At 52.7% G+C, this 19,272-nt stretch overlaps 1 protein-coding gene across 2 annotated transcripts; it reads left to right on the plus strand.

The window, feature by feature from the left end:
* The first annotated feature begins 7,749 nt into the window (after positions 1–7,749).
* On the plus strand, positions 7,750–15,077 carry Mln (motilin). 2 transcript variants are annotated; one of them, XM_040283688.2, is made up of 5 exons: positions 7,750–7,802; positions 9,547–9,670; positions 11,131–11,247; positions 14,063–14,159; positions 14,922–15,077. In XM_040283688.2, the coding sequence occupies exons 2-5, from the start codon at positions 9,554–9,556 to the stop codon at positions 14,927–14,929; spliced, it is 339 nt and encodes a 112-aa protein (XP_040139622.1). In that variant the 5' UTR covers positions 7,750–7,802; positions 9,547–9,553; the 3' UTR covers positions 14,930–15,077. The 2 variants fall into 2 exon arrangements, with proteins under 2 accessions (XP_040139622.1, XP_040139621.1); XM_040283687.2 differs by having other exon boundaries at positions 7,752–7,802; positions 14,919–15,077.
* The last annotated feature ends 4,195 nt before the right edge of the window (positions 15,078–19,272 follow it).

Consider the following 19,272-nt stretch of genomic DNA (forward strand, 5'->3'; position numbering starts at 1 on the left):
CAGGCTCCTCTTTCAGGAGTGCCTTCCCTTGAGAGCTGACCCCTTCTCCTCCAGCTTCCTCATGCTCTGGCTTTCCTGAGTACCCTTGACTGAGGGGTGATTATTCCAGGGCTCAGCAGGGGAATTTTTCTGCCCTTGGGGAAAAGGGAAATATGTCCACGTCTATTTGTTTAAATTATTCAGCCCTCCAAGTTCCAAAGCTGCATGATTGAGTGCCCCAGGGTGGCCAGAGAGCTGGGACTGTCAGCACAGTGCACAGGTCCCAGAGGGCCTCCAGGTGGCTGCAGGATGGAATCTGGGGGCTTGCAACTAAGCACCCCAGTCTCAAGGCCCTGAGAGCAATGTCCCTTTCACTGCAGCTTGAAGGGACATAGGAGAAGGAATGTCACCACCGGGCCCAGTTGCTTGTAATCAACCATTCTCAGTGCCCTGCACAGAAAGGCAATTAGAGCCAGAATTAAAAAGCCATCACATCATTTAAAATCCAATAACATGGCTGGCCTGAAATGTGTCCTCAGTCCCCGGGGAGAGTGGAGGTGGGGCACGGGGAGGTGCCGAGGGCAGAGGAATGTGTCCCAGAGGGAAGAGAAAGAGAGGCAGAGAGGGAGAAGAGGGTGGCTGGGGCAAGGAGAAAGTTTCTGGGGCTCTTGTGGCTTCTGGTCACACGGCCAACCTGCTCCTTCAGTCCCTCTGGAAGTCTGCTATGGCTCTGGCCTTGAAGTCCTCCAGCTTTCTGCCCATGCTAAGTGCCACCTTGTGGAATTCAGCATTGATTCCTGGCAGGTCGTTTTTCCTTGTCAGCCAGAGCAGGTGCTCCTGCAGGGACAGGCTGTGCTCCCTCATCAGTCCACACACACACACACACACACACACACACACACACACACACACATGCATACACACAGCCATGCCTAGCACTTACCTGAATGCTGGGCAGCTGACATTAGCTAGCTGCTCACTGGTGGGATCTTTGACCACGGCGTTTCCTCCCTCCACAACTAAACATCATCCCACTCCTGCCCCCCATGGCCTCCCCTCAACTCAGCAAGGTCATCGCCCCAAAACAACAATAAAACTCAAGATCCTTGCAAGTGCCAGTTAACCACAAAGCCAGTCTGACCATTCCCCCCTTTGCTTCTGGGGGTCTAAAGAGGACCTCTGCACACCCTAGGTGTCAAAACTCTGCCTTTGCTTCTCACTCCTAAGTGAGTCAGAGAATTTCTAATCTACTGAGATGATGTTAACCCTTTTCACATCAAATAAAGCCCTTCTGCAGGTAATCTTCCTGTCATGAGCTGGCTGCCTTGATGTGACTTGGAAGTGAGAGGGGATCCTCCGTTCCCTTTCATTTGCCGTCCTTCTTAGTAAAATCTTAAACTGGGAGGATTCAGGTTTGATGGGAGCTCTTCTTGCAATTTATGCCTCCTGTCCCTCGGGGGCTTACACGTGTCTATTTTAAATAAATTCCCTCTTTTTTCTCTCCTTCTTGCAAAGAACAACTGCAAATCTTCTCTGAGAACAGCTTTTCTTTGGGATAGAATTCAGTTCTGACAGTCAAACTTCTACAGATGAGGCCCTGAGTGAATAATGATGAAAGGAATTATCTCTGTGATGGGGCCTCGCCTGAGATCTGGAGATGTTCTCTCAAAGTCCTGCAATGTTTCCCAATACTTTGATTGCTCTTTCTAGAAAAATCTTATTCTAAGAAGTAGAGAAGGAAAAAAAAGGGGGGGGGGTAGAACGAGTGGGGATGGATGCTCTTCGGGAAGAGAAGGTGAACCGTAAGGCCCCCTGTCTTCAGAACTGCCCTGGACATCTCCTTCTTGCTTCAGATCTAGAGAAGCTGACACTTGCCACTACCTGGACCACTCTCCCCGGTGCCATCCTGCCTGCATCCTGAATGCTGTGGTGTGAACACAGGATCGTGCCTCTGGCTCACTCCAGGATCCTGCCTGAGATTTTTAGGACCTGGCCATTGGGTGCCCACTTCATCTGCATGTAGCACCCAAGCAACCACAGGATCAGGAACCCAGAGGAACATGCTGGCTTATGGTGGCAGAACAGGTCTCTGCTCAGCTGGACATCAATACACCGATGAAAGGGTTGGAGCCTGAGCCCCCCAAGGGAACCAGAACTGTGAATGGTCCCTGATACCTGACCAGCAAACAATCCCCACTCCATTCCCGGATGAGCTCACCCTCCTCCCCAGATCCCACACCTCCCCAGACCTCACCTGGTCTTGCAGCCCCAGCCCTGCAGTGTGCAGGGGAAACGGGATCCTCCCTCTTTCCCTACCACTTGCCTCTGTGTGACTGCCACCCACAGCTGTCAACGGAATCGGCTGCACTGGGCCTGCTGTTTCCATTTGCAGCCGCTGGCAGCCCCCCAAATCCTACAGCCATCAGCCCAGCAGCTGTGGGGAAGTCAACCGCTGAAGTTCACTGGTGCAATGGAAGAAAACGTTTGGACAGCCCGCGCCTCTTACCCGAGTCTACCCCGGATTAGGCTGACATTTGAAGCAAATTTGGCTCCCATCCACACAGGCACACACTCTCTACCGAGACTCCTTCCTTCCTAAACATGAAAGTTCAAACTTTTCTCATCCAGGGACTGCCTTAATCATTTATGAAAACATGCCAGGATCCCTGTTCTAGTGCCCGGTGCCCTCCATCAAGGAGGCAGGAGCTGCCTGCCCCAAAGGACGTAAAGAGAAAGGAGAGGCTTTGGCTTATAAGAGGCCAAGCTTTCCTTATAATTAATGTGTCACTTCCCAAGCCATCTGCTCTCTCTTCAAACCTATCCATCATCTCCATAAAAAATATAAACACATATACATTTAAAATCCAATTCAAAAGAGCTGGTATCACCAGCACAATTCACAGAAAGTTCAGGAAAAAATAAACCCCAGTGGACATCTAAACCACAGACCCTGCTCTTAGTACCCATCCCCTGTCCTTGGAAAAAAAGTTATGTGGCCTCCTCTTGAAGTTTTATGGCAGCCGCTTTTGTGATAAACCTCCATAAATAGAAAGGGAACCCAGAAGCAAGTTGGCAACTGGGACATTTCTAGGAGTATTTTAACCACCCGGAGAAGTATTGACCAGGAAATCGGCAGGGATGCTATTGTAAAACTCAGCTGAGTCCCCAAGTCCCCTGCACGCTGTCAATAGTCCACGAGGCTGAACCAAAAAGGAATGCATTTTATCGGATTGTTTCGGGTCCAGGTTGTCGTTGTACATTGAGTGGACGCCACAGGAAATCGGAGATGCAGGAATGTTAATTTGAGTAGCAGATGTAACACACAAACAAGCAGCTCTGCAAATTGGAAATTAATTCTGGATGGACCCGCTCTGTGTCTGTTTTCCTCTCCATTTGCACCATGTCTCTATCATGGGGTCCTGGACGTATGGTTTCTGCTGTGTATCATTTCTCAGCAAATCATCTGTGAGTTAAAAAAAAAAAAAAAAAGACCCTGAGCCATAGAAGGAAAAGAATAAAAATACCCCACAGGTCACCAAAGCCCATGTCCCCTGGGGCACCGTCCTTGCCCAAAATACATCTTTCAGTGTTTTGCTTGACCCAGTTTGAAATGCCATCAACTCATGAGTCCAGTTGCACACCTCCGGCTCTGTGGGGGGACGTCAGGGACTTTAAACACTAGGGCTTAACCACTCTCTGCTCCTCCCCCGGCTCCTGCGTCAGATTCTTCGTCCCTCCGTGTCCTTTGCCTAACACGGGCCACGCACATTTCTTACCAGGACTCTGAGCAAGGCAACCTTTTGCCACCTACCATTTTTCATTTTTATGCCTTCAGCTTTGGCACTTCCAGCAATCCCCAGGCTAATCTGGTCCATCTGAACCCTGCCTTCCTCTAGCTCCTGGCCTCCGCCTCTTTAAGGGAACCATCTAGAAAACAAGGCAGTGTTTGAGTCATCCCACCTCCCCCAGGTCCCCTTCTCCCCCGCAGTTTTCCTTCTCTGTCAGCCCCTCTCTCCCACCCACATCCTCCATCCTGTGTCCCCCAGGGCCTTGGTGACACAGTCCGGCAGTTCATCTGGCCATTTCCAGCCCGGACTTCTAACCTCCCCGGCCTTCCTGTGTTAGGTCTCTGTCCTCCCTGACGATGGCTACATCTCCCAATTTAGTATCATTGCAAATTTAATTAACATGCCGTCGCCTCCTTGTTCCAGGCCATTAATGAAGATGTCATGGCAGCGCCCGGCAAACAATATTTCCAAGGTCACGAGGAGATGGGAGCTGAACTGCTAATGCTTGTGGTTGGAGCCATTTCCTCCAAGTTTTGGGAACTTCCTTTCTCGGACTCGGAGCAGGTTCTTGCACCTCCCGCGGCCTCAGCCACTGCACATCTGTGGCGGTTGTCATTTGGAAAATGAAGAACAGGAGATTATGCCTTCTTTTTATTCTCGTCCAGTTTGTAGCAGGAGAAACAGGCATCCATTATTTTAGGCAGAGACAATGTACGCAGTAAAGACGAGCAGCCATCACTGGTTACCCAGCCTCGTCTCCCTCTCCAAGGCAGAAACCACCACGGCGGGAAATGCCCAGCGGGGACCAGGGTGTCTGATAGAGAGGCAGAGACGGCAGGTTCCTAGGTGGCAGACCCCAAGGACTCAGCCCAGAGTGAGGGGAGCAGAGTTCGCTTCACCCCAGCGGCTCATGCTGCTCACACTGGGTGGCCCAGGAGCAGATCCTGAGCCCCAATGAGCCCACATTCTCCTCTTGCCTCACAGTGAGCAGCTCCTTGTGAACCCCAATTTGCCTGCCTTCCTCACCAAACCGCAGATATCACACTGCAGTACAGCAAATTACTTGGATCTGAAATCTGAATCATGGGAGACTCAGCACTATCCACGATAATGTTATTCATGCTCAGAAAAATTGATCCCAGGTTATTTAGTGTTTCCAGCACTTCCCTTCTCCCCGAACCTCACCATAGGCCCATCTCGGAGTTCGGAGCTCCTAGGCCTCTCTCAGACAGAAGGTCTGGAAGGTATCCCTGGCCCAGAACCCAAACTGGCCCTGCAGAGACAGGGGGCAGATCTCAGAGCCCTGGTGTGCAGGGGCCTCAGGAAACGGCCTGGACTTTCTCCTGTGCTGCACAAATAGGCCTGGCCCACCACCGGTCCTCCCTGGAGCCTGGGCCCAACTTCTCCAAGCCAAAGCACACACAGGAACAATTGCCCTCGGCTGCTTGGGCAGCTTGCGGACTGTGGTGCACTCAGATGCCTCAGGCTGCTCAGGAAGACAGCCGCAGGTTTGGGGAACTCGCTTGGGGCCACTGCGTATCTTCCCCGGCTGTACACCTGGATGTGGTCAACTCCCCAGAACTGAGAAGCTGAAAAGCAGGGGTTAAAAACCTGAATTCAGAAGCCAGATACCCTGAGTTGGAATCCTGGTGCTGCCATTGACATAGCTGTGTGCCTTTGGGCTGGTTGTTTCACCTCAGCTTTCCCATGTGTGAAATGGGACGATAACCATACCAACGACCTCTTGTGAGACTTTAAAAAGCTGACTAATGTCTGGCTGTTGTTTATTATATACTCCAGTTGCTGTTGAGGTCAGGAACCAGCAATGTTTTCTATAAATATCCAGATACTAAATATTTTTGGCCTTGTGGGCCATGAGGTCTCTGTCATGTGACCCAACTCTGACGTTGTGGTCCTATAGATAATGCATCACTGAACACGAGAGTGGGTGTGCCCCATGAAAACTACTTACAAACTTGAAAATTAAATTCAATGTGTCTTAATATTATTTGGATTTTTTAATTATTAAAAAGTGTAGGGCTGGGGTTGTAGCTCAGTGGTAGAGCATTCGCCTCGCATGTGTGAGGCCCTGGTTCGATCCTCAGCACCACATCAAAATAAATAAAATAAAGGTATGGCGTTCAACTACAACTAAAAAATAAATTTAAAAAAAAGTGTAAAAAATTATTGCTAGCTCACAGGCTGTATAAAAAAGGTGGCAGCTCTGGTCTAGGTGTTATTGCGCCCCACCCTAACAACCCACAGTACCTGTGGAGCCCCCCACCTCCCAGCCCATCACAGTGACCTCATCTTAAAAGCCCCTCTTGAAACTGGGGCAGAGAGAGCCCCATCAGGCAGATTAAGGGGCTCAGCTCTACTGGGGCATTCAGAGTTCTAATTCCTCAAGATAAATCCCAGAGATTCCAGAGATTTCCTTGCACATCCGCCAACTCTGCCAGCCCAGCGTGCTGGAGGAGGTCTGACTGGGGATGCAGAGTAGATGGCCGCGCACAGAGACCCTGCTGGCAGGAAGCAAGCCGCAAGCCTCCGCCATCTGTTTCCATTAAGCTTCGCTGAGTGGGGAATTTAGAGGTTATCTGTGTTGGGTTTGAAGCGCTGTGAACATTTGTTTCTTTCTGAAGGGAAAAGCCAGAGGACTGAGAGAGCAGAAGTTCTTGGGCATGAAGCGGGCCCCATCTGGAGATTTGAGGCAGCCCCTCGGGAGCTGCTAACGGCCAGCATGGTGGCCCTGGGGAAGTGGCCACAGCCCACCTGAGCCTCGGGATTCCACACCCAGACTGTTCCCCACCTTGGCCTTTCCCAGCTCCAAAGCCTTCACCCATCTCCAGTGGCCTCCAACATGACGCTTTCACTACAGACGCTTCAAGATACCCTAAAGACCCAGTATCCCTCCATCAAATCCTTCTGCTTGGTTCCTGAGGGCCCCACCCGTGGGCCTGGCTGAGGATTCCCAGCCCACACAGGGGACCTCCTGTGCAGCTCCCACCCTCTGTGAGATCCTCCCACCTGTGTATGCCCTGCATCCCCCACCCCACCCTGTGCTACACCTGGCCACACCCAGCCTTGACCAGTATATAAAGTGACTTTGCAGCGGGGTCAAAGAGGGGCTATTTCACTGTGCCTCAGTTTCCTTATCTGTGAAATGGGGAAACGAGAGCACAACCTCATGGGGTTGCTGATTTTAATTAGAACATGTCTGTCGAGCACTCCCTGAATAATATCTTGCTCTGGGAATGACACTGGCCGGCAGCAGCAACAAGTGGAGTCCCCTGGGTCACAGTCACCCCTTCCCTCTTCGAATCTCTACCCTTACTGTGTGAACTACACAATGACCACAAGACATTTCTTGCCTGGGTGTCGGGCCTCCCCAGTGCTGCAAACATCCAGAGCCTCTGTGCCCCCACCCTCTGTCACCTTTGCTCCCTGGTGGAGTCTGGCCCTGCACAGGCCTGGGTCTGGACTCAGTCATCTTCATTAATTGATTGAAACACCCCCTCCCCCGACACACACACACACACACACACACACACACACACACACACACACACACACCTTTCTTTCATGAGGGGATTGGGGAGGAAGACCCAAAAGAAGTTCTTTCTGATGCGTCGCTCTGACAAGCTGACAGAGAATCTCATCAGTGAAGAGCTGGACTGGGGATGCTCAAAACTCCACATATTTAAGGGGGGAAAAAGACTTTTGATAAAATGACCCTCTGAGTGGCACTGAGTTTTAAGTGGACCCACAAGTGCCACCTGGACCTGGCTGGCTTCCATGGAACCCTGGCTGACCAAAGAGGCCTTCCAGGAAACCCCCAGAAGCCCAGGGCATGGCGGGCCCTGCCCACCGTTTCCATGAGCCTCAGGAATCCAGCTCCCCACCCAGAGCCCCCAACGCTGTGGGCAAAGGTTAATGGGCCCCAAGGGGAAGAAGGGAGGTATATAAGGGCCCGTCAGACTAGTGGGACACCAGAGGACAAGCCGAGACCCCTCCAGCCTCCATCAGAACTCGCTGGTGAGTAGCCACAAGAGGAAGAGGGTGGGACTTGCCAACACAGAGGTTCCAGCCTCCATGCAGGGCTGTGGGGGAGCTGACCCCGCCCTGGGTCCCTCTGCCACCTTCAGAGGCCTAGCCGGGCTTCAGAAGGAAAGCCCTGTGCTGACTCCCAAGGGAATGTGTTAAAGTCCCCCACGGGGGGGGGGGGGGGGCAGCCGCAGGGCTGAGGCTCAGGACTGGAGAGAGGCAGTGGGGGCAGCTCCAAGCAGATCCACAGCAGCCCAGAAACCCAAGCCCAAGCTCGGCAACCAGGCTCCTCTTGGCGTGGCAGCTTAGCTCTGGAAAGTTAAGAACAATCTAGTCCCAAGGCAGACCCTACAGCTAAGCAAGACAGGCTTGACTGGGGACAGCAGCTGTCCAGGGAGGGGGACGGTCCCCTTCATCCAGCGCAGAGCCTTGAAAGCCGAAGCCCATCCTGGCGGTGGGGGAGGGGATTCTGCTCTGCCCAGCTCCCCCTCCCAGCGGCCAGCACAAGTGAAGGCAGCTGACGTGCCGCTGCCAGTGGCTCAAGAAAATGAGCTGCAATTGGATTTTGCCTTTTTTTATTTAAAGTTTTTATTGATTCTTATGGAGTGAATTAAATGTGAACAGCAGAATGGAAAGGGATCTAAGCACCTCTGTGAAGGAAATGGGACCCACAAATGTGACACATCCGTCTCTGCTGGGAGGGAAAACAGGGCCCTGGGGACTCCACAGGGAAAAGACAGGACGGAGGGGCTGGCGATGGGGGCTCCACCACTCCCAGCATCCTCAGAGCAGCTCTTGTCTCTGGGCCCCTGACCAGCCTGGGCTTTCCCAGAGGTGACCTTCCATGGGCCACTGTCCTCCCCAACCTACTGGGAATTCGTAGGCACTTAGGATGGAGGCTCGGGTGTTTGAGTGCTTGCGTTCTCGCTCATGGTATTAAAATGGAAAGGAGGAAGAAAGCAGGGATGCGTGTGGTGGCGCAGGCCTGTAATCCCAGCAGCCCTGGAGGCCGAGGCAGAAGGCTCACAAGTTCAAAGCCAGCCTCAGAGACTTAGCAAGGCCCTAAGCAACTCAGTGCCAGCCACTCCAGGCACACCCACTTCCAGGACACCCCACCACCCTCTCAGCATCCTGGGGTGTTGGCAGCTTGCAAGGAGGAGACCCTCACACTGTTGCTTCTAGATGGTAGCCACCAGGCAGCCAGATGCCCTGGAGCTGGGGAGGGACGTGTTCCAGTGCCAATGCTCACCCCACTGAACTCTTTTTTTTTCCACCTGGCTCTTACTCTGCCTGGGTGAAGGTCTCGGCCTTTTCTCCTGTGCCAGAGGCTTCCAGGTAGAGCTGCAGTTGATGAGCCTGGATCGTCTCTAACCGTCCCAAGCAGTGCATGGAACAGGGGTGCCGCCTGGGTTCTGTTGATAATCTAGGAGTTCTTTATTTGTGCAATGAGGTCCCTCCTGCCTCACAAGGAGACCAGCTGACCCCAGAAGACCTCACCTATCCAAGGGAAGGGCTGCATAGTGTATGGCACAGGCTGGATGGCCTTTCCCAAGAGCTTGGTCAGTGGCCACCACTCTGGGGCAGGGAGGGTACCCGGAGTTCATCAGGGAAAGCTTGGGTTCAGAGAGGCCAACCACTTGCTCAGGGTCACACAGCTGGAGTGTGGACCAAAACAGATTAGCAGTCTACCACCATGCCCTAAATCTAGTGACAGGAGCCCCTTGTCCCTGGCCAGCTCCAGGATGGTGTCCTGCAAGGCCATGGCTGCCCTGCTGGTGGTGCACGCAGCCACCATGCTGGCCTCCCAGACAGAAGCCTTTATGCCCATCTTCACCTACAGTGACCTCCAGAGGATGCAGGTAAGGAGCCCTGGGGGCGGGTTACATGGCTGTGCCAGTCCCTGAGCGGTCCAGGCTGAGTCAGGGCTGGCATCTCTGAAGCAAGCTCTCCACCTTCAATGACCTATGCCAGGGCCACCAAGAAGAGTGTCAGGACCAGAGAACCTGAAGGCCAGTGGTCCCTCCATGTCAGTGGCTCCCTGGGTGACACCTTTCCCATCCCTGCCTGTCGTTCAGACCCACAATTAACAAGCCAATTACGATTTCCTGGGCCTCTCTGTGCCAGGGGCTGCCCTGGTGAGGGGCCTGATCACGCAGGAAATCTAAGCCCCATCCCTGCTCTCATGGAGCAGACGGAGGTGGGACCCAAACCACAAATCACGGAAAATTAACAGTCAAAGGCAAAGAGAGACCACGAGGCAGGAGGAGATGAATTGTCCCCCAATTGTCTGGTGTCTGTGTGGACATTTGACTCCCTGTAACCAAGAAAGGAAGAAATGGGACTTTTGTGCCCCAGCCCTTCTGAGACCAAAGCCCCAGCAGGGCCAGGTGTGTGTTAGTTCTGTAGGGGTCTCATGGCTCTGTGGCACGGCCTGTCCCTGCCTACACACCATGTGGGACAGGTCTCCACACTCCCAAGGAATGGGGCCCTTTGCAGAGACCTGGCTGAACCCAGCTGCCCCACCAGGGCAGATATCCCCCACCCCACAGACCTTCCTCCCACACCCGCCAGCCGCTCACTCTCCCCAGAGGACAACGCATCTCCTCGAATCACCACCTCAGCAGGTGCATAGGAGAATCCCAAGAGTGCCATTAGAGACACCAGAGGAGTGGGGTGTGTCTGATCTCAGTCCTGGGACCTGGTACTCAGCGTGCCAGGTAAGATTTGGGGTTGGACAGAAATAGACAAACTCGGTGGAACACAAGTTAGCAAATTGGTAACCAAAGGACAAGACGTATTCGTCCATTGCACGGTTTTCCTTCCCGTAATTGCCAGGCGCTGGGATTTTTATGAAGAAGCTGCAAACTCCTTCTTCCATAATTCATCTCCCTGTCTTGCCTCTTATAAATCACTTCCCAGGGACTCCGAGTTCTGGGCCACCCCATGGCGCCCTCACAGGCTGGGCTGTCTTGCTACCTTTTTTATAGGCTCTCGGCTACGAAAGACACATTTTCACACTTAATATGCACCGAGGGCGGCCGTTATTCTCAGCATTTTAACTTAATTAACAGTAACAATCTGGGTGCAGTGTTTTGACCGCAAAGGAGCGCGCTCCCCTTGGAGCCGGGCTGTGGGCGAGCAGTTCCAAGGGCGGTCCTCAGCCTCAGGCACCTGCGACTGCTCAAGCAGGAGACACCTGGTGACAAGGTTCTCTTGTCCTTGGGAGTTCAGGCCAGTGATGGGCGACCGGAGACAGGCACGGGGGCCTCTGGTGGGTTGAGGGAGGGCAGTTATGTGCAACGTCATGCTGTGCCCCTAGGAAAAGGAACGGAACAAAGGACAGAAGAAATCCCTGAGCGTGTGGCAGAGGTCTGAGGAGGCAGGTTCCCGAGACCCCGAGGAGACCTCAGAGGAGGAAGAAAACAAAATGATCAAGGTAAGAAAACAGCGAAGAGAAACTGAGCCCCGTGGAGGCAGGGCCCACTAACCTTAGCCAGCCCTGGAATGTTCTAGGACATCCAAGCAACAAGCTCCAACCTGGTAGAGGGACACAGCCACCACCAAGGAGACAAATTAATCATTTTAGGCACCAAGGAAGAATGTATGGTTGGGAGTGGCTGGGGGCAGTCTGGGGCACTGCCTTGTGCAGGGGAGGGGCAGGGAAGGCCTCTTGGAGGAGGCGACATCTATTTCAAACCTGATGAAGAGAAGGAGCCACCCAGGCAGAGTTGAAGCAAAGGATTTTGGGAAAGAGCAGCAGTGCACAGGCCCAGCTCAGGAGCACTGTGGGCCCTCGGCCTCATGGCTGGGCTTACGGAAGAGCAAGAGGTGGCGGGGACAGCTCAGGCAGGGCCTAGTGCAATTGGGGTTCAAAGCAGCAACCTGACCAACTTAGAAAGATCTAGGGCAGCGCAAATGGAGACCAGAGACAGTCAAGAGGCAGTTGCATCCTCAGGAGAGAGATCTTGAGGGCAGCAGTTCCCTCCCTCCCCTCCTAGGCAGGAATAGGAGCTGGCCAGGGCCTGGGACCCTGGAAGGCATGGACTGTCCGGCCTGCAGGGGGCCTTGAACTGCCCGACACAGACAGCTCTCTAGCTTCACAGACCTCTTCATTCAGGCAATGAACAAATACATTTTACAATGTACACTGGGGACAGAGTAGAGAGCAGAACAGACGATAACCCCCCACCCCTTGTGGAGAAGCAAAAGGTATTGAAAGGAAACACCACAAACAAGATAAATAAACACTGTAACATGGTCGGTATCAGTAGGCACTATATGGAGGAAGATGGAGCAGGATGAGGAGGCGAGGCGAGTTGCAATTTTAAATAGGGGGGCAGAGCAGGCTTCATGAATAGATAGTATTAGTGCAAAGACTTAAAGAGAAGGTGCAGTGGGCCTTGGGGATATCTGGGAGAGGAGCTGTCCAAACAGAAGAAACCTCAATGCAAAGGTCCTGGGGCAGAGGAGGACCTGGTGCATTTGGGAAGAGCAAGGAGGCTGACTGGGCTTTGTTTAGACTGAGTTCACTCCACTGAGGTAGGAGCTCTTGGGACCTTTGAAGAGAGAAGGGGCGTAATCTGATTTACACTTTAAAGGGTTTTCCCAAGCTGCTATACTGAGAACCTAGGGTGCAAAGGTAGAACTAGGGAGACCACCAAGAAGGCAGGAGGGGGATGAGAGAGCCCAAACTGGAGGGAGGTCACGGTAGAGGAAGGACAAAGTGGCTGAATTTTGGAAATATTTTAGAGATAGAAGCCCATGGGATTTTCTGAAAGAATGGTTTTGGAATATGAAGAAAGAGAAACATAAAAACCAACTTCAAGGTTTGTGGCCAGAACAGCTAGAAGGGCAGATTTGCTTCTAACTAAGAGAGCAAAGCCTCTGTTGGCTGAGAGCGGGAGAGAGAAGATCAGGAGGTCAGGCTGGACCTGGGAACTGCAGTTGCTGCTGGCATCCAGGTGGAGATGTTGCACAGGCAGGTGGACGTGCAAGTCTGGATTCAAGAGCAAGGTTAGGGCTGGAGACGTAACGTGGGAGTCACCAGGGAGCAGATGGAATCCCAGGCCAGAGAGGGTGAGGGTCTTGCTGGGCCACACAGGAGTGGGGCAGAGTGAGCCAGGCTCACCTCATGCCTCCCTCTGGACAAGGCCCAGGGAGCTTTCCAGTTCTGACTGGCGTGTGGCCCAGAGAGGGACCTCCAAGTTCTCCCTGCACTCAGCAGGGTGGGACTCCTTTCCTCCCTGCACTCACCACAGTCACGGTCATGGAGGATACGGGGGTGAATCAGGCCACTGGCAGGGACCAGGGGCACCTCTGAATGGCCTCTAACTTCACTTGAGACACAGAACACATACAGCCAACGGATGTCCCTCCTGGGGAGGCGTGGGGTAAGGAACCCCCCCACACACCCCTTTTTGTCTCCTGACATCCATGCTACTCAGGGCTGGGAGGTCCTTCCCGGGTACAGTACAACCTCCTCATCTTGGAGCAAGGACCACAGAGACACCCATGAGGAACCCCAGCCCTGAGGACCTAGAGCACACGCCCCAGGAGACTGGGCCACTCTCCCCAGAGAAACCAGGGATCTCATGTCTGTGAGCTGCTTTGTGCAGCAAAACCATTGACCCAGGAAGTGCAGGGGGTGAGGGCAAGATTGGCCAGCACCCCTAGCTCTGCCTCAAGGCCATAAGCACCCCTCTTGGTGGACAGCTCCTGTAGGTCCCACTGTGTCCCCACCTACAAGAGAAACTTGGGGGTAGAGAGCACAGACCCTGCAGCCAGGCCCCCATAATGTCTTCTTCCTGGGCTGCTCTATCTGTGTGGCCTGAAGCTAGTACTCGTCATCTTTGTCCTCAGTTTCCTCATCTGCAGAATGGGCCCTCTGACAGGCTGCACCTCACAGGGTCATTTAATATAGATAAGCCCCTTGGAAACAGCCTGGGCCCTGCTGAGCTTAGCTGTTGGTTAGGGGAAGTGGGTTCCCTCCCTGTGGAAAGCCAGGCCAGGTTCCTGGAGCCCCACCCAGCCGGTTTCAGCTTCTACTTCAGCGGGAAGTCTCAGCAGGATTCTGCCCCCTGGTTAGAACTGGGACAGGAGACAGGACTCTCAGTGAGACCCTGAGGCCCAGGGGATAGGCCACCAGCAGGATGAAGCGGCTCCCTAAGCCCTCCAGGCACCTGTAGGGCGCTCAGGGGTTAACGGCCCTCTCCACGCCTCTCTCTTCTTGTTAACGCTGCCTTATTTCACAGCTGACTGCTCCTGTGGAAATTGGAATAAGGATGAACTCCAAGCAGCTGGAAAAGTACCGGGCCGCCCTGGAAGGGCTGCTGAGTGAGGCGCTGCCTGGTAAGGGTGGGCGGCGGGCGGAGCGCAACGGGGTCTCTGGGGCTCCCTGCGCCCACCCTGGGGGTCTATTGTAGCAGGCATTCCCACCCCCCAGCAGGGTTTGAGGACAGCTTGTTTGTTTTTCTGCTTCGCACTTGAGAACGGAGCTGCCTTCTCCTCCTGGGGCACAGCCCCATCTCAGAGGGAAGGACACTCAATCACAGGGCGAGCTGATGGCTGCTGGTGGCCAAGTGGCCCCATCTTCCGGCTCAGGGGCCGTCTCAAGCCCCGGCCTCCAAGGCTCAGGCCGGTTCCAGACGTCCTCTGGCAGAGGGCCACGACAAATCAACCGCGGGCCTCCCCTGCTCCAGATATTCTCATTCCTTCCCAAGCACCACCGAGGCCGGGAGGCTGCTGCAACGGGAACTCTGGATCAGCTTTTCCTTTTTTTTAATCTGTTCTGCAAATCGAAGTCCTGCGCCCCATTTGGCCTTGCCGATTCAAGGTCTGCCCGAGATACTTGTGCAAAGCTAGATCTTGTCTGACAAACAACCACTAATTACTTCTCCTGTTCAGGAGGAGAGGCGAGAGACTTGAGGAAGTGGTGTTAGAGAGGGAGAAACCCAGAGGTTAAATGATTTGCCCCAGGCTAGAGAGAGCTTCCAGTGCCTTCCAAAACGCCCATCCCTCGCCCCCAGTGCCCTCCTCCCCCGACCTGCAGCAGGTTTTAGAAGGCATTCTGTGGACACTACAGAGCAGCAATTCTGTACTTCTCCCCAGCAGCCAAATGACGCTCCTAGGAGAAAGGTGGACCCCCCCCCAGGAAGCCCTACACACCTGGATGAGCCGAATGTCCTGCCCCACCCACAGCTGGCCTCTGAAGCCAAGGGCCCTCTCCAGAGCAGATCCCTCAGGAGCAAATAAAGCATGAAATACACAGAGATGACTCCTTTATTTAATATTCTAATTTCCAAAGGGCAAACTCAGGTCATGAGGCAAAGTGGACAGGGGCTGAGGAACTGGCCATAAATGGTGCATACATTAGCAAAATGTGTGCCTTACAAAATGTGTGCCTTTTGTAAGTATCAAGTTCAAATATTAACTCGGGTTGGTGGAATGGGAGGATCTGTCTGGCCCTTCCATTATGGGCAAAGAAACTGAAGCCCAGAGAGATGGCAAAGCAAGGACTGGAATCCCGGTCTCTTGAATTTTGGTCTTTTTTCTGTGTACTGACAAGCTAAAGGTCTGATGGGCCCGAGGATTTCAGGGCCTCTGCATCAACCCCGTGCTGAGTAACTTCCAACCAGCCCTTTAACCTCAATGAGCCTTTGCAAAAGCAAGGTGGTAATATCTGCCTTGAGATCTGGGGACCGAGGCACCAGCAAAGAACAAATTACTATTATTATTATCACCTTGTGACTACATACTCCAGCATCCGCAGCAAAATTGCACAGCCAACCCACTTATTTCTGCCTTCTAAACAAAACCGGATGGGAAATTTCATTCTAATTTAATTTTACATTAATGAATGTTCATTTATTTATAAACTGGGGCCCTACAGGAATCGCAGCTCCCTCCACCCATAGGTTACCAGCAACTAGACGCAGTGTCCACTCTATATTGCCACCTCACCACCCGCCACGAGCAAGGGCTCAGCCAAGGATGATGGTCACCAGGGCAAGAAGACTCCAACTTTCCAAAAGGGCCCATGTTTGGAGTATTCTGAATTCTCCTGAGGAACACCCAAGCCTTCCATGGGACCCGGGCCCTACCCTACTTTGGGTTCCCACACATTTCTGTCACACGTCCTAATCAACCTCAGAGCAGCTGCAATTTCCCAGGAAATGCTGCCAAAATCTGGTACTGAATGGAGAGGGCTGCTGCAGGGGCATGCTGCAGGGGAAGGCAGAGCAAGACAGGAATCCCCACCGCACACCCTGGGAGGAGCTGCATCCGGGACTTGTCCTCGCCCTACAGAGTTTCCCCCATGTCAGTTCACCCAATTATTTGTAACATCCTCCAAGAAGCAGGAAAACAAGAGGTTCAGGTCTCTCCAGGAAAAAAAAAAAAAAAAAAAAACAGTGCATGTTCTTCCTATGCTGCAATCTGCCCCTCCACCAGCAGGAGGTGCTCCTTCCTACCCCACCCTGTACCATTTGGGGAATTTTCCCTAAGATGGGGGGCAGGGGTTGGAGAACAGCACTGAAACCCACACCAGGGAAGGAAATGGGACCTCTAGGAAATGTCACCCCAGGCGGTCTAGTTTTGAAATGGGAATTGGTTCTGCAAGCATAGCACCTGGGCAGGGCCCTGTTTTTCCTGCAGAAAAACCCTGTTCAGCGCTGCAGCCTGGCTGTCCACGACCCTCACCCTGCGGCCTCTGATGTGTTTCTCAGTAATGAGTCACAGCAGGGACCCAGCCACCACCTACATCTGTATGCACAGTGCCCCTGCGGCCTGCTTAGAAGTGGCGGCTCCTTTCTTCCCTCGTTTTCCTCCTCCTGCCACTCTTCGATTTCTCAAAAACAGCGCAAATAATTCTTCTTTGCCAACTAGCTCCTCCAGGTTCCAGGGCAGCTGACTCGATTGCTTAGGGGACATGTGCAGCCCTGGAAGAAATGAAAATCGGAGGGAGGTGGGGGAGGAATCGGTAAGCTGAGCCAAGAGAAAAAGACCATGTTGTCACAAAACAAGAAAAGAGATGACACACCTGGTTAAAGCTTTTGAATGTGTCAAACAGAAACCAGTCAGAGTCGGAGATGGGAGGGTGCCCAGGACAACCCGGAGACAAGGGGGCCGTCCCTGATGTGGACTCCCAAAGGTGTATCCAGCACAATCTGCAAGAACCTCTGTGGTTAATAGGTACATTAGCCTGCGTGGTCTGGAATGTTCTTTACACTTAACAGGACCACGGGTAATTACCAAGCAACCTGAACCTGGCTTCACAAGATGGAGATGATGAAGTATTTTCTCGGTAACCACATCGGTGTGATTTCATAATTACCGAGCTACATGGATTTGCCATGAAATTGAATAGTTAAAAGCAAAGAGTAATTGCCTGATATCTGTACTCTGTAATTTAGTATAATCTAATCATGGACAAAGCCCAAAAGAAAACACTCTGAAAGCGTTACATTTTTCTCCATACACCATTTATTATTGACATCCACTAATGTATTCCATGCGTCTAAAGGAACTCTAACCCACGCATACCAAAGTGTAAGCGTGGCCAAAAGGGTCAGTGTTTTATCTCGTTTCCAACAGATTATGAAAAGCAGGTGGCACAAGTGTCCACTAAACCTGTTCTGGTATTTTCCTGAGACTATTCATCCCCTTCACTGACACATCCCCAGACCTGGAGAGAAAACGGTGGCTTCCTCTTGCACAAAGCAGACACAAGGAGGCAAGAAGTTGGGAGCTCCACAGGTCATTCCAGTCCAAATCTAAGCCCCAAACAGCTTCTTCTTCTTTGCTTTTTTTTTTTTTTTCTTTTTGGCAGCACTGGGGGTTGACCCCAGGGGCATTTTCTGCTGAGCTACATCCGCAGCCCTTTTTGGGACAGAGTCTCACTAAATTCCCAAGGGCCTCACTAAATTGCCCAGGCTGCCCTCGAACAGCAATCCTCCTGCCTCAGCCTCCCCAGTGGATCACAGGCCTGTGCCACTACACCCAGCTTACACTCACTCCCCACTCCTCAGTGTGATGCCACCTGCAAAGTGGTTGAGAGGAAGCCTAGAATAGCTAAGGACCCCGGGCTGGGGCTGGGGCTCAGTGGCAGAGCACTTGCCTGGCTCGTGGGAGGCCCTGGGTTTGATCCTCAGCACCACATAAAAATTAATAAATAAAATAAAGCTATTGTGTCCAACTACTTCTTTAAAAAAAAAAAAAAAAAGCTAAGGACCTCAACGAGGTGGATCAAGGACGAGTCCACAGTTGGAGAGCATCTTAGAGGATCTGATAAATGTGTGCAGGGCTTTTTGCAGGAAGAGGAGAATGGAACCCACTAAAAGATTTATGGCCATTATTATTGGTATAAGGCTCCGCAGAGACAGAGAGGCCAGCAGGAAGGCAGGCAGTGTGGTGGCCCTTCAGGAATCCAGAGGGTGCTCTGAGCAGCCCTCGCCTCTGCTAAATGTGTGGATGTGGTTACTAAGTAGCTATAGACACTGCGGCCTCTTTTTCCTCTTTTGCCTTTAATAAATCAGAAGACTGACAGCAGCCTGAGCCACTCACCTTTACCAAACTCCCACTAATGATGGAAAGGAGGGCGCAGCCATGAACTTTTACAGTGTTTTCCTTTTCTTTAAAATATGCTTTCCCTCACCCGACAGGCCCCTGGGAGAGCCAGTTGGACAGAGGTGGCTGAGGAGCCCTGAGGCCAAGCCCATCCCAGGGGCAGCATGTGGAAGGTTCTGCAGGGCAAAGTAAAGAACAGGCAAACAAACCCCACTAAAATGGGTAAAAGGGTGCCTTGGGGGTGAAAAATGTCAATGGAGGACAGAGGAGACCACAGAATTCCAGGAAAGGGGCAGGGCCAGAGCTGGGAGCTCAGGAGGCAAGCAGAAAGGCAGAGCCCTGGGAGGCAGTGGGCTACCACAAGGTTTCTCTCAGAGCTGGTGAAGAGGGGTACTGCCCGGCACCCACTGTTAAGAAGTTGGGAGCCTGGGAGCCTGTGGATGCTCCATACCAAGGCCTGTTAGACCCAGAAGCCACTATGGGGGCCATGGGTGGACCTGGGTGGCTGGAGACCACCACTACAAACATGCTGGGTTCCAGGCCAGAGGAAAGTCGACAGGATGTGGGGGAAGAGCTGTGGGCCATTTAGCCATAGGTGTGTATAGAAGTGGCAGCAGCATCTCTGCATACAAAGAAGATCAACAAAGCCCCCACTGTGTCCCACTACTGGGGTGGCTCCCATCAGTCCACATTTTTAAAGCGCCCTGAGATCCATTGTGATGGAACAGACCATAACTCTGAAACACTGCAACGTTCACTTTGTTTAAGCATCAGTTTCAAGCCCTCTCAGAACACACAGGGCCAGTATTGATGCCGAAAGGCTCATTCTTTATATATTGAACTGCACAGCTGCAAGGAGTAGCACAAATGTTACCAACTCATTTGTCATGCAAACAGT

This window comes from Ictidomys tridecemlineatus, chromosome 8 (genome assembly GCF_052094955.1).
Source record: "Ictidomys tridecemlineatus isolate mIctTri1 chromosome 8, mIctTri1.hap1, whole genome shotgun sequence".
NCBI classification, from domain to species: domain Eukaryota; kingdom Metazoa; phylum Chordata; class Mammalia; order Rodentia; family Sciuridae; genus Ictidomys; species Ictidomys tridecemlineatus.